Source organism: Aotus nancymaae, unplaced genomic scaffold, assembly GCF_030222135.1.
Source record: "Aotus nancymaae isolate 86718 unplaced genomic scaffold, 86718_ANA_hifiasm-v0.15.2.pri h1tg000046l, whole genome shotgun sequence".
In the NCBI taxonomy this organism is placed as follows: Eukaryota; Metazoa; Chordata; class Mammalia; order Primates; family Aotidae; genus Aotus; species Aotus nancymaae.
In genome coordinates, this window is record NW_026988460.1 from 22666961 (window position 1) to 22681050 (window position 14090).

The 14090-nt window shown below is 41.2% G+C and overlaps 1 protein-coding gene across 5 annotated transcripts in view; it reads right to left on the bottom strand.

The window, feature by feature from the left end:
* The window catches only part of VGLL4 (vestigial like family member 4), a 164059-nt gene that overhangs the window by 77277 nt on the left and 72692 nt on the right, over positions 1-14090 (bottom strand). The window contains exon 1 of one of the 5 annotated variants that reach the window (XM_012472131.2): positions 8402-8903. The exons of the other annotated variants lie outside the window; for them this stretch is intronic. Within the exon in view, the coding sequence (XP_012327554.1) occupies positions 8402-8483 (82 nt within the window). The 5' untranslated portion in view covers positions 8484-8903. Of the gene's footprint in view, positions 1-8401; positions 8904-14090 lie in introns of those variants that run through there. 5 annotated transcript variants of the gene reach the window in all.

Consider the following 14090-nt stretch of genomic DNA (forward strand, 5'->3'; position numbering starts at 1 on the left):
GCATCAGCACACCCGGTTAATTTTTATATTTTTAGCAGAGGCGGGGTTTCACCATGTCTCGAACTCCTGAGCTCAAGTGATCTGCCTCCCTCAGTCTCCCAACGTGCTGGGATTATAGGCATGAGCAACCAGCTCTGGCTGGGACTCAGTATTTGAGTCAAGGGAGGCAAGAATTTTAAGAATTTGGAAAAAGTCAGTACCACATGGCATAAAGAGATTAAGGTAACAACTAAAAAATACTGAACTCGTCACTAGGATATCATTTAGTGACAGTCTCCAGAACAAATTCAACGGAGTTGTGGGAGCAGAAATCAGATGACAGCAGATTAAGAGAGAAAGGGCAGAAAGGGAGTAGAGGTAAGCTGGCCTTCTTCCAATAATGTGGATGGCAAGGACAAGACAGTCCAATGGCTGGAACGAAAATGAGATTCGGAAAAGGGTTTATTTTTGTTTTAAAATTGGAAGAGACCTGTATAGGAGCACACGATGAAGACAAAGAAGCAGGAGAGGAAGAGGAGGAAATCATAAAAGAAAGCGATCTGGGAGCACCAACAGAAGAATCTGCCTTCATTGCCCATGAAGGAAGCAAACAGGAATGGTGATGAACTCAGAAGAGCTTGCAGGCAGGGAAGCAACATGTGGTTCTTTTATTTTCTCCCTAAAGGAGATATAAGGATTCTTCCACCTCTACAAGAAGGTCATCTCCCACTCACTCTCTCTTTATGGGACAAAATATAGAACCAAACACTGCATGTATTGTATCAAACACCAAGGGCAATGCTTGATGTCCACTGTGAGTTCTGGAACTTTACCGTGTCCCCTACCAGTATCGGCCCTCTTTTACTGGCATGAAGCCTCTAATAGAAAAAAGCCTCCGAGACTGGTCTCCAGAAACTGGTGGTAACTGCTTCAAATTTTGAATTCAACAGAACTGTGCTAGAATACTGCACATAGGGTTTATGTTGAGAATGACAGCTATTTTCCATTCCCTTTACCCACTACTCAGAACTTAAAGCCTGGCACAGCTGCTATTACATAGTCCTTAAAAAGCGAACCAGATCATTCTCTGGTGGGTGATTTTAAGCATTAGCAAAGAGGTCATAACTTTTCAGCAGGAAAATAAAACAAAGGTTCTTTGTGAGGTCAGCCAACAGTTTATCAGTGGCTCATCAGACAAACAACGGTTTAAAAGGACATGCATAGTAAGAATGGAAGAAAATGGGTAAAAAAAAAAAAAACCTGCTGACATTAAAATAAAATTTTAAATTAATCTCTTGTCACTTTAATAGTACTGCCACATAATGGAAGATGCATTTATTTTCAAAGGGGAAAGTGCCCAGAAATTTGCACTCATCACTCCCTTAACTGTTATCAGGGAAGAAGTATAGAGTCTTCCAGCTGGATTATGGGTAGTGTAAACAACTCTGCTAAATTGCTTGGCAGAGCACATCTGCATCAAACCATTAAAGTCTGGAATTCACGCTATTAAAATCAAATCACTAGCCAAGAAGAATTAACAGGCAACTATTTTCATGCAAAACAGATATAAAATAAAAATCAAGAGCAATACATATGAGTAATTCTTTTTCATTCATAATTTTAGATGGTGCATAATGCAGAGTATTGTTTTAGAAATGTGCTGCTCTCTAACAGTCCTCTCTATACAATATAGAGTATTGTTTGGATACTGGAGCAATTTAAGCTTTTTCTATGTATCCAAAAGTCCCTGGATTAACATCCAAAGAAACCTGGCACAGCAACAAAGTTGACTTGTAACACGTCTCAGCCTTTAAGCAAATTGCTTATTAATGCAGAAAGTTGCTATTCAGACCCTAAGTAAGCTATGTATCTCCAGTAGTGTCCCCCACGTTGCATTCTCCACAATTATGCAGAATTTTCTAACTCCTAATTTTCGATTACAGCATGGATGTGGGAGGGCTTCAACAGGTGGTGAAGAATGTGAACAAAATACTAAATGAAAAAAAAAGTTCTTCCCAAAGTATCACCAATTCTGTTTAATAAAGAGTGAAGCTGCAGATGAATGAGAAGGGAAGCTGAGACATCTGTATATTCCACAGCCAGGAGTCCTCACACTCGAAAGATGCCGGATTCAAACAAAAAAACAACTTCTCAGGATGTGTGCACTACTTTAAAAGATCTCACCAAAAACAGATACAAAAGAAGGCATACAGGCATCCAATTATACAAGGTTTAAAAAAAAAAAGACAAAACCAAGCTAGAATTTGTTTAGAATTATACGCATGGTAGTAAAGGTATAAAGAAAAGCAAGTTACAATTGTGGTGATCTCTTGGGGCTGGAAGGGATCGGTTCAAAAGATAATACTTGGAAGGGCAATTTACTATTTCTTGACCTGGCCATAGTCACAGGGTTGTTCATTTCTCTAACCATAAAATACACATTTTTATGCACTTTTCTGTATGTATATTTTATTATAAAACATGCTGAGAGAGAGAGAGATCCCTAAAACACTCCCTAGTAGAGTGTAAGCATTCCGTAAATGTTTAATAACAGAATGGATTTGGGGTAACAACACGATACTAGCATTGAGTTTTGTCTAATCACTTAGTAAATATATTTCAGTTTGTCTTCTTGGCAAACAAAAGAGTGAAATGTTAAGAGTTTAGAACAATCCTATGCATAGCAACACATTAAAGAGGACTTTTAAGAATAGATTTTCTATTTTATTTAGAGTAACTAAACATTCTTTCAACTAGTCATGATTCACATTGATAGGATTAAAACATATTCTATACATAATACCTTGAAATTAAACAATCTACAGAATTTTTTAAAAATATAACAACAATGCAGAAAAGGCAAGACAGCAAAGTGAAGTGACAATTCCTTCGAACTTACAGAACATGTAACATTCAGGAAGGAATAAAAAAGAATAAATGAAGAAAGCAAAATCATTTTCAGGCCCTGCTTTCATAAATCAGCAGTCACGGTTAGGATTTGGTTGTGCAGTCGTGGGGTGAGAAATGACGCATGAGTTCATTAAAAAATAAAAGATGGAGAGGAACCTGTTTGGGACTACAAACGTGTTGCAGAGCAAGGCTAAAAAAATGGTTGCTATGAGCTTAGATGTGCAATAATAAATACCACCAAAGAGAAACCGCCACTGAATAAACGTCAGATACTTTGAGATGACAAAGATCGCCAGAAATATTCCCTGGTCTGACTGTTTTTGTATATTTGTGTACACACATAAGTGCTAAATCTGGATGTAATTTCTTCTTGAAAAAAATCCAGTTTTCTGCAACATCCTCACAGGCATAACTAAACTCTATTGAGAAGTTTGGAATCTCCTCATGTGCCAAGGAGGACTGCTTTCTATCTTTACCGCATGTTTTAAAAAATCTTCACAGCAACACATCCAGGCACCCTAGGAATACAAGGCCACGCAGACAACAGGGAGGTGGGGGGAACAAACCTGGCCTCCAGAAGGAGCCAAGTATAGACTCCAAGACACAAACAGCCAAGTACAATAATCTTTCGAGAAAGGGGTTGAGAAACAAGGGTGGGAGTTGGAAGGAAGGAGGGTATAATCACACCTTTCTTCACAAACTGTAATCAGGAGAAAGACACCGGCCAAGTCGCAGAGCTCCTGGGCTCACCTGGGCATGTTTTACTAACCAAGCTCCTCCTAGTTTCTTTCTCTCTCTCTCTCCCTTCCTCCCTAAACCCCACCCGCCCCCACTCCCTACCCTTTCCTGCAAGTAAAAAGCTAAAGTACAATGACTTTCCACAGCAAAACAGTTACAGATGTTCTACCTCGGAATACATCCCAGATCAAGAGCTTGTCACTTGATATGCAGGGCTGGGGACCAGGGGAGGCTACAAAATGGCCTTTTCACCTACCCAAGCCTCCTAAGTTTCCTGCTGCCTCTGAGCTCATTAGACAAAGAACAATAAAGCCAGGACTCCACTCAACCAGTGGTGGTTAGACTGGCGGAAAACAAAAGATCACAGGGTCTCACTGAATTCAGCAACTCTCCAGTGTGTGTCTTCCCTTCCATTCCAGAAAATTAATTTAAAAGTAGCCTGTGACGAAACAAGGCATAACTGTGTCTAAAACAATGAACTGTTCTAAAACTTGAACTCGGAATATTCCGCTCTTAAGCTTTGAGAGAATCACAATATGCAATGTATTGCTACTTTCTCCCAATATAAATCACCCTATTAAATTAAAAGGAGAGAATTCTTCCACCAAATTACACACTAATGGCTCTTAACCCATAATTAAAGTATCACTACCAGCAGTGTAAAGCAGCGGCCAGCCAGGGCACGTTTGGCAGGCCCACGTCTCAGCCCCAGGGATGATGTCAGTGCAGCGGCAGCCATCTTGAGGAAAGCCCTTAATCTAACCTGTCCCTGTCCCCTGCTCCCTGCTGACTGGCTCTGGAGCTGGCATCCACACAGGCCTCCTCCTCTGCACAGGCAGACAAAAGAAAAGCAAGCCCAGTGCCAGAGCAGAACAGAGCACACCTTCTAGCGAGGCTGGTCACCCAGAGGTGTCTCACCTACCCTTTCCTCAACATCACAACGGCCTTGGAACTTCGCAGCAACTGGCTTCGGAGCAAGAAGTGGGAGAGGCTCGACTGTGCACTGTAATCCAGGGAGTTATCCCACTGCTAGGCTGTGAGGGCTCCCAGGACAGGGCATGACCCTAACATCATGGAACTAATGAGGAGATAAAACATGAAATAAGCTAGGCATGGTGGCTGACGCCTGTAATCCCAGCACTTTGGGAGGTCAAGGCAGGCGGATTACCTGAGGTCAGGAGTTCAAGACTAGCCTGGCCAACATGGTGAAACCCCAACTCTACCAAAAATACAAAAATCAGCCGGTCATGGTGGTGCAGGCACCTGTGATCCCAGCTACTAAGGAGGCTGAGGCAAGAGAATCACCTGAACCCGGGAGGTGGAGGTTGCAGTGAGTGGAGATGGCGCCACTGCACTCCAGCCTGGGCAACAGAGTAAGACTCCATCTTACAAAAAAAAGGACATGAAATAATTCTGGAGAAGCAATACAGCATAGGAGATTCATAGAAGAGTCAAAACTTAATTCAATCCTGCCACAAACTTTCTAAATAAATAAACTTTCTGAAAAACAGAGTTTACCTCTCTGAGCCTCAGTTTCCTTGGTGAAAACAAGACAAAGGTATTAGATGATGTCTGAGGCCCTGGGTAGCTCTGCAATAATTAATTAGAGAATACAAGGCAGTATATAATCAAGTGTTAAATTATACAGTAGCAACTACAGCTGTCACTGGAGAGATTGCACGATTTTTTTTGAGTCAGCCTTCATTCTAAACCACTTCCTGAGAGCCCACTCGGGCCCTGTGCTAGGATTCAGGGACGCAGCAATCACCAAGACAGAATGCCCTGCCTTCATGAGGCTTTCGCCAGTCTAGCAAGGCATTCTCAGGTGTTCAGAAAGAAAAAATGAGGGCTGGGGTTGGCCTATGATCTTTTCATGTAGACAGAGGCAAAACTGGGCTTCAAGTGAGTATCATTTGAGCATTCAGTGGGGTGAGGAAGGATGAAGTGGTTAACTGCTGAGTATAGTAGTAATAAGCCATGAGGTTCTGAACAGACACATTAGCCAAGTACAGTTCTGCTAATCTGCTCATCATTAGTGAAGGTAATACGTTAGCTTCCAGAAGTTAAACAGACTTCAATTCTTCCAGCCCTCTGCCTCACTTCTCCTTCTCCCACCCCAAACCTGCTAATTGTGGTTAACTTTTTCCCTTTATTCTCTTTTCAATTATTCTTGCAGACAACTGTAGTGGAGAGCAGGAGCCAGAAGCAGTTATCAAGGAGGGAGTCCACATCTAAGCAATATGGAGTCAGTCAGTCAGGAAGACCTTATATGCTACAAGGTAAATGGCTAAAAAGTTCTATTTGTGTATTAAGTCACGAGAGAGGTTTAAGAAAGATGGTACAGACACATGGTTTATTTTGCGGAGTAGAGCTACTATGTCTAATACAACTAAAGAACATAGTATAATTTAGCTAGTAAGAATAATTAACCATCTGCATCTTAATTTTTAAAACTAAAATGTCAAGAAATTAATTTATCCCTCATTTTAAGGGGCATGAAACTTGACTGTGTCCTAAATGAAATCAAATGTTGCCTACCAAGAGTACATTCCATTTTCCAAACAACTTCCCTGGAATGCTGGGGAGCTGATAGGTTTAAAAAGAATATTCCCCTAGTCCAAATGTTGGATTTAAAAGAACCATAACCTTTCCAACTTTTCTTACAAAAAAATCCAGTGTGTGATTTATGCCCATCTTCAAAACACCCTCTGGAGTTCAGACCAGATGTGTGCAGTGTTTACACTGAGAAAACCACTAGGACATCAACAACTCACTATAAACAACACTCAAATTTTGCTGTGCTTTCCTTCATTTCCTGTGTATTTATTCTGGTGTTAAAATAATGTTAACTTTCATAATAAGGAAAATAGGAGCAGATGTTTAAACCAAACAAACTTTAGCCCATTATCCCATATAGCTACTCAACTTTCAAAATCAAAGTTTCTTCCTCCCAAATACTGAGGGAGAAGAGAAAAGAGAGAAGAGAAAGAAGAGAAGAAAGAGAGAAGAGAAGAGAGAAGAGAAGAGAAGAGAAGCCCTCGACTCTCCTGCGTGTTGAATGCTATACAACTTGACCTGGGCTCGCTGTCCATAAGCTGGTCCTCACCAATCAGAGACAGGAAAAATTAATCTGCTGCTATCTGGTATCAATTTCCCAACAATCTTATATTTCTCTCAGGTCATTATGTTTTGTTTTGTTTTTAAAATATCGTATTACTTATTGGCAAGGACAATACATCAGAAATTGCCTAAAAAGTTTTTCTTTCGTGTTGGGGGAAGGGGAGATGGTTAAAAAAAACTGCCACGTGTTGTACCTATGCAACAATCTTGCATGTTCTTCACATGTACCCCAAAACCTAAAATGCAATTTAAAAAAAAAAACAAAAACACAACAAAAACAAAACCCTGACTGCAATACGTGAATTTCACAGGAAACAAGCCCAGTAATGGCTGCTGATGGCTTTCTAAAGTCGTCTGCCTTTTTAAAGTAAGTTCAGAAGCAAGATGTTACTTAACACATCAGATGCAAAGAAAGCAATTCACCAAAATTCTCATAACAAGAACTAGGAGTAAACAAATACCCTTTTTAAAAAACGTTAAATATGAGATCCTTATCCACAGAGTTTTTTAAAAAAACAACGTGAATGAGGTTTCTTTTATTTCTTTGAAGGGGAAAAATACTCTGGAAAGGGTAAGTTTTTAACTGATTAAGAAACAGGCCTGAAGTTTTTAGATTAAAAAAATAGAAGTCAATCACCCTCCCAAGTTTTTGTAACCGTTTTCTTCTTCAAGAGAAATATCCCGTTTACTAGTAGAGAAAAAATGGAAACTGCTCCTGCTGAATGAGAAAGAGTCCCGGATGTGTGTGTGGTTACAACAAAAAATACTCTTCCTGCCAGGCCGAACTCCCTTGGAGATGCCTCTCGGCGGCAGACCCAGGCCATTGCCACTTTTTCAAATCGCACGTAGAGGATGTTCCAACAGATTAAAAAATAGATTTTTCTCTTACTGCTACCAGACACAGTCTGAAATACAGGCCGTGGGGGAAGCACCTCGCGGGCAGTGGGAGGTAATAAGAATTCAGCGCGGGTTTCTCCCCCTTTTTGGGGCAGGTCGGGGGTCGGGGTGTTGTTGTGTAATCGCTCCCACAGGGAGGCAGAGCTCGAGGAACACCCCCCCCACCACCACCAACACCAATGTCAGCGCTCCCCGGGCTGCACAGGAAGCGCCAGCGAGACAAAGAGCCGGCCTGTGCTCGCTGACTCGGTGCCCTTCCACCCCTGCGCGGGAGAGGGACATTCTCCGCGGTTTGGGACACTCACTCGCGAGTACAGAAACTCGCTGTAACTTTGGCTCCCCCTCCGTGAGCCGCGGGGCGCTGTGGCCCACAGCAGGGTACAGTAGACGGTGCAATCCCCATCAGCCCCTCCCCCAAACGCAGCCTCAACTTTTAACGGCGTCCTACAAGTCCTCCCCCTCAAGACAGTATTAGCGGAAATCACAAAGAATAAGGCGCGAGTACGTTGCAAGCATAAAGCAAACTTGGAACGGTTTCTACTTCACCGCCGGCCCGTCCAGCCCCCTCGACTGCCCCCCGCAGCCTGATATCCGAACACACCCGGTGCTGAACCGAACCTAAGAAACGCCGGCCTTTCCAGCGCCCTAACCGCCCCGAGGAGAAGGACAACAGGCGCTCAGAAGGCAGGCACCCAGCGCACTGAGGAGGAGTGGCCGAGACGAGGAAAGGGCAGTAATTCTACAGTGGGACATCTACCTTCGTAGCACAGAATGCCGATATTGTTGTTCATCTTGTCCAAGTACTGATAGTTCAACAGGTCCATCTTCATAAATAGCATTTATTGGGCTAGCAAAGAAAACCAGCTCTTTGCTTTCGCCCCAAAAGAGTTAAGTTTCAAAAATCAATTGTTGCTGAGTAGCTCCTGGCTCTTCAACTTCACAAAGGCAGAGGCCCAGCCTCAGACTATCAAAACAAAGTATGCAAAAGTTTTTTTTTTTTTTTTTAAAAAGGCACACAAAAAAATCGAGCTCACACGAAACCCTTCAAGGGCTTACTGGTAGACGCTGTCTGTACTTTATCACCGATCGAGTTTGAAAAAAGCGTTTCAGAAGTCCTTACAAGTCCTTCCTGGAAATGGAAAAGAGTGAAAAAGAGAAACGCGCAGCCCGTTTCCTAGGACAAAGCGGCGCCGGCCCCGCTCACAGCCCGCTGCAAGCCGGCAGCGCTGACATGCGGGCTATGCTTGGCAGGACTCCGATGCGGCCGCTTCCTCTTCCCGCTGGAGGCCGAGCATGCTCACTGCGCCGCGCGGCCGAGGCAGGGAGGGCTCCGGCACAGGATCAGCCTCTCAATGCAGCAAGTGTTGGAAAGAAAGAGAAAGGGGAGGGGGAGAGACTCTAGAGACCAGGCCTTGGCAGACTGGCTCTTGACAGGAAGCAGCCCGGCCGTAGGAGGGAAAAAGAAAATCCAGGAAGTTTCTTTTTCAGGAGCTGAGTACAAAGTAAAAAAAATCCATCATGGAAGCAAACTTCCATGGAATGCAACTTTCGTGAAACTTCACGGTGGAGCTTCGGAAACCCAAGGTGCTAGTGATGCACTAGTCACACATATCTAGTTTCTTTGTTTCTTTTAATGTATGTTTTATAATGTCCATTTACACTTTCACTGGATATTTAAATTTTTGATGTTAATGTCAGATGTAACTTCTTTCATAATCCCCATAACAACAACTGAGATAGACAGGGCAAGGAGGGTATCACCTATTCACAGCAGAGAAAAGTGAGGTTCAGCTGGATTAAATGACTGGCCCACAGCCCCCAAATTAGTTGACAGAACTACTTTTAGAGCGTTTTTTTCCCCATCTAATGTTGTAACTTAAAAAACAAGGAGGGGGCCGGGTGCAGTGGCTCACACCTGTAATCCCAGCAGAGGCAGGAGGATCACTTGAGGTCAAGAGTTTGAGACCAGCCTGGCCAACATGGCGAAATTCCATCTCTACTAAAAATACAAAAATTAGCCTGGCGTGGTAGTGCACACCTGTAGTTCCAGCTACTCAGGAGACTAAGGTGGTAGAACTGCTTGAACCTGGAAGGAGGAGGATGCAGTAAGCCAAGATCTCACCACTGCACTCCAGCCTGGGCAACAGTAAAACTTTGTCTCAAAAAAAAAAAAAAAGAGACAAGGAGGGGAAAAGAAGCGATGGAAGGTGTTGGAAGGTGTTTAAGCAAATAAGGCTGTAATATCAAAAACTGAAAGTGCACTTGAGATTACAGAGGGAAGGAGCAAAATTATTTTCATTTTGCTTGTATGACACCCACCTGTGTGTAAGAAGCTAGTGGCATACAGCTGTGCTATTTACTATTGTAAGGACTTAGGGCTTAACCTTTGAATACCCATACCCTAGCACAACCAAGTTTAGGTGCCCAAAAACTGTTTACTGAATGAGTGAATCACTGAATGTTCAGTTTTCAGCACATGAAGAACATGTTAACAAAACAGAAAAAAAAAAGCTCTAAATAACATTTGAATGTTCTAAAAATATTTTTTAAATATTCTAAAATAATATTTGAGTAAATCATTTGGTGGAATTGTATGTTAAAAATCCAGCAATAGTTGCATTGGGTGTATTAGGCACACTCATGGCCAGGTGTCCTAATCAAATCTTAGTTGGAAATTCATACGACATCCAAGTACTGTTGTCGTCATTGCTCCAACAGTAATCACTGGGGTGAAATTAGGTGAAGTAAACAATAGAGGAATCAAGACTTCACAAGCTTTCGTTTATAAAAATATTTATTGATGCTATATTACATGTAATAAGCTACAGTGAAAAATATGTAGCCTATCAATTGTAATTGAAATATTTAATAGTATTTGGTGGGGAGGGTTGGAAGGAAACTCATAACATCCAGTATCAGGTATCAGATTTAAATTCAACTGATAGTTTTAGAATACTATTACTGTGCTACCTTTTTTTTTTTTTTTTAAAGATGGGGTTTCACCATGATGGCCAGCAGGTCTTGAACTCCTGACCTCAGGCGATCCACCCACTTCAGCCTCCCAAAGTGCTAGGATTACAGGCGTGAGCCACCACGCCCAGCTACTGTGCTACCTTTTTACATAAATTCTCAATCAGAAAACTTTATGCATCGTTAGAATATCCCACATGGGAGAGAAGTGGCTGCACATTGGAACCTGGGGGAAGCTTTTAAAAATCTTAATGCTGGGCCAGGCGAGGTGGCTCATGCCTGTAATCCCAGCACTTTGGGAGGCTGAGGTGGGTGGATCACCTGAGGTCAGGGGTTCAGGACCAGCCTGGCCAACATGGTAAAACCCCGTCTCTACTAAAAGTACAAAAATTAGGCATGGTGATACATGCCTGTAGTCCTAGCTACTTGGGAGGCTGAGGCAGGAGAATCTCTTGAACCCAGGAGGCGGAGGTTGCAGTGAGCCGAGATTGCACCACTGCACTACAGTCTGGGCGACAGAGCGACACAGTGAGAATCCATCTAAAAAAAAAAAAAAAAAAAATCTGAATGCTGAGGATGCATTCCAAACTCATCTCAGTGTGTGGGAACCAGCAGCAGTAGCTTCTAAATTCCCAGGTGATTCCAATATGCAGCCAAGGTTGAGAACCATTGCTTTCATCTGGGAAGGAAAAAAAAACCCTGCCTTAAGACATTTCCTTTTATTCACTTATTTTGACACGAAGAGTTTTTTGTTAAAATAGTGATTTAAGCATATGATTCAAACAATGCCATTGTAGAAAATGAATAAAATATTTAGTAACTTCTCTTTAACGACTCAGCATCACTTACAATAGCAGTTCTCAGTCTCCAGGTGGCAATCATTTCTGTGGACATTGTCCCACAGGTCTACCTTAACTGCTGTAACATTCCCAGCCAATAGCCACATCTTTCCTGCTTATCCGGGAGCCTAGCATGGTGCTACCCAAGTGTGATCCAGAGGGGTTCAAGCACCGGATATTCCTAGTCCCCAACAGCTAGATACAGAAATTGAGAATGAACATTTAAAACTTTTATAGCAATTTGACAGACTAATTTTATGTCTCTCAAATCTTAAAGAAATTTCAAAGTTGTAGCTTTCATATTTCTAGTTATTGGGTTGCATTACATTTTACAAAGTATCAGTCTACAACAAAGTCTGGAGGAAAAATGTAACATAACCTGGTTTCACAAAGAAGCTTGTGCTCCAGAGGGGCCAGCTCCCAGAGCCAGCCTCTGCAGCCTGGGAGCGCCTCCAGCACGGGCTCTAGACCTTTCCATCCCAGCTCCTGACAACGTTCACTTTACATTTCAAGCACACTGGATGACCTACAGTTAGTTACTCCACAAATCACATCAGTTCGCTTCTCAGTTTGCAGGACATCTCTTCTTTTCCAGCCTGTCTACTCAGCAAACATCCATTCTTTCTTGAGACTTGTCAGAAAGTCCCTTTTGTCCTGTGAAACCTCTCTGGGACTCCATCCTACTATCTCCTCACACCCTACTCCAAGCTATCCTTTTATAGGATAATAGTCCTTATCCAAAATACTTGGACCAGCAGTGTTTTAGATTTCAGACCTTCTCGGATTTGGAATATTTGCATTATACTTACCAGTTCAGCATCTCTAAAAGTCTTAAATCTGAAATGCTCCAATATGAGCATTTCATTTAACTGTTGTGTCAGCGCTCAAAACTGTTCGGATTTTGGGCATTTTTCGTTTCAGATTTTTGGATTAGGATGTTTAACCCTTACCTCATATGTGCTGCATTCCTAGCCAAGTCTAGACTTCAGATCAAGGACTATGCCTTCTTCACCTTTTCAAGGTCAGTCTGGCAGAAGCCTGGTGCATGGTAGGCCATCAAAAAATACCAGCTGAATAAAATCAGTAAGATTAAAATGTCTAAAAGGCGGATTCTTCATTTCCCCATCCCTACTTCTAGCACACACTGGTTTATCTTACTCGATGTCATCAGGTGGTTGTCAACATCTCTTGGAGACCACATGTCCTTGCCTTTAAGAAACACCATGTAGATTCTGATTGTACTTCAGGGTACAATCAACTCATCCATTAAAAAAAAAAAAAAAAAAAAAATACTAGAAAATATCAATCCTTCTCAAATTCATTCATAGGCTAATATATTCATAATTAAAGTACCAACAGGGTAGTTTTGTAGGGAATTGGAAAGATGGGTCTAAATTTTATCCACAAACACATGAGATGGAAGAGCCAGTTCTTTTTTTAAGAATGAGTAAGTTCAATCTACCAAATATTTAAAACATATAGCAAAGAAGATTTTTTGGAGTGTTACTGGGCACAGAACAGGTAGGACCAAACACATACTGTGTATGTAGGAATCATAAATGCAGGCCAATGGGGAAGAAGTGGTACAAAACAAGTATTATTGGGAAAAGAACTCAAATAGCGCTTTGCCTTATACTGTACACCAAAATAAATCCCAAAGTTTTAAAGATGATTTAGATGCTTTAAAGTAAGGTTTTTGCTGTAAAAACTTACAAAACTATAAGGATATGTTCAGACTATCTGATTTGGAATAGGAAAACATTTGCTAAGCCAGAAATAAAATGTTTAATCAAAGACAGAAGCCACCAAGGAAAATGTAGAATTTGATTTGAGTATACAGATTTTATGCTTTTATACATCGGAAAACACCAAAACCAAGTAGAGGCAAAACATGAACAGAAGAATATATTTGTATCACATATTACAGTGAAGGATAAATGTTCTTGGTATACAAAGAACATTTAAAATTAGAAAGAGCAAAGAAAAAAATTGAAAAATCACTTGATCTGAATAAACATTTTTTGAGTAAAGAGCATGAGAAACAAATGGCCAACACATTTTTGAAAAATGATTCAACCTTATTAATAATCAAAGAAATATAAATTTTAAGAAAATAAGTGATTTTCCATCTACCAATTTAACAAAAAGACTTTTTCAATCTTATTTCCTGCTGGTGAAACAGGATGCCATTGGAATTTTTGCTCACTGCTAATGCAATATAAACAGATAACGCCTGTCTATAAGGCAGGTTGGCACACATTGGACTGTTTTATGAAAAACTTGCATGCCTTTGTCCTTGCACTGGACTCCACTTCTAGACCTCTGTCTTAAGAAAATAATAAGATTTGGTTGAAGAGTTTCATAAAGATGCTTATCATACTGCTATGTGTAAAATGAAAACTTGAAAACCTAAAGTCCAAAAATAAGAGGATGAATTAAAACTGGCATATCGATGACAGAATAATATGTAGCCATTACAAAACCTTTAATAATCTATAATGACATGAGGAAATGCTATGCTATATACTGTATGACAGTACTACATTTGTTAACTGAAAACAATAAAAATCGGGTATAAAACAAATACGCACATTATTCACCAGTTGTGCTAATGTATTTATGAGTACATACATAATA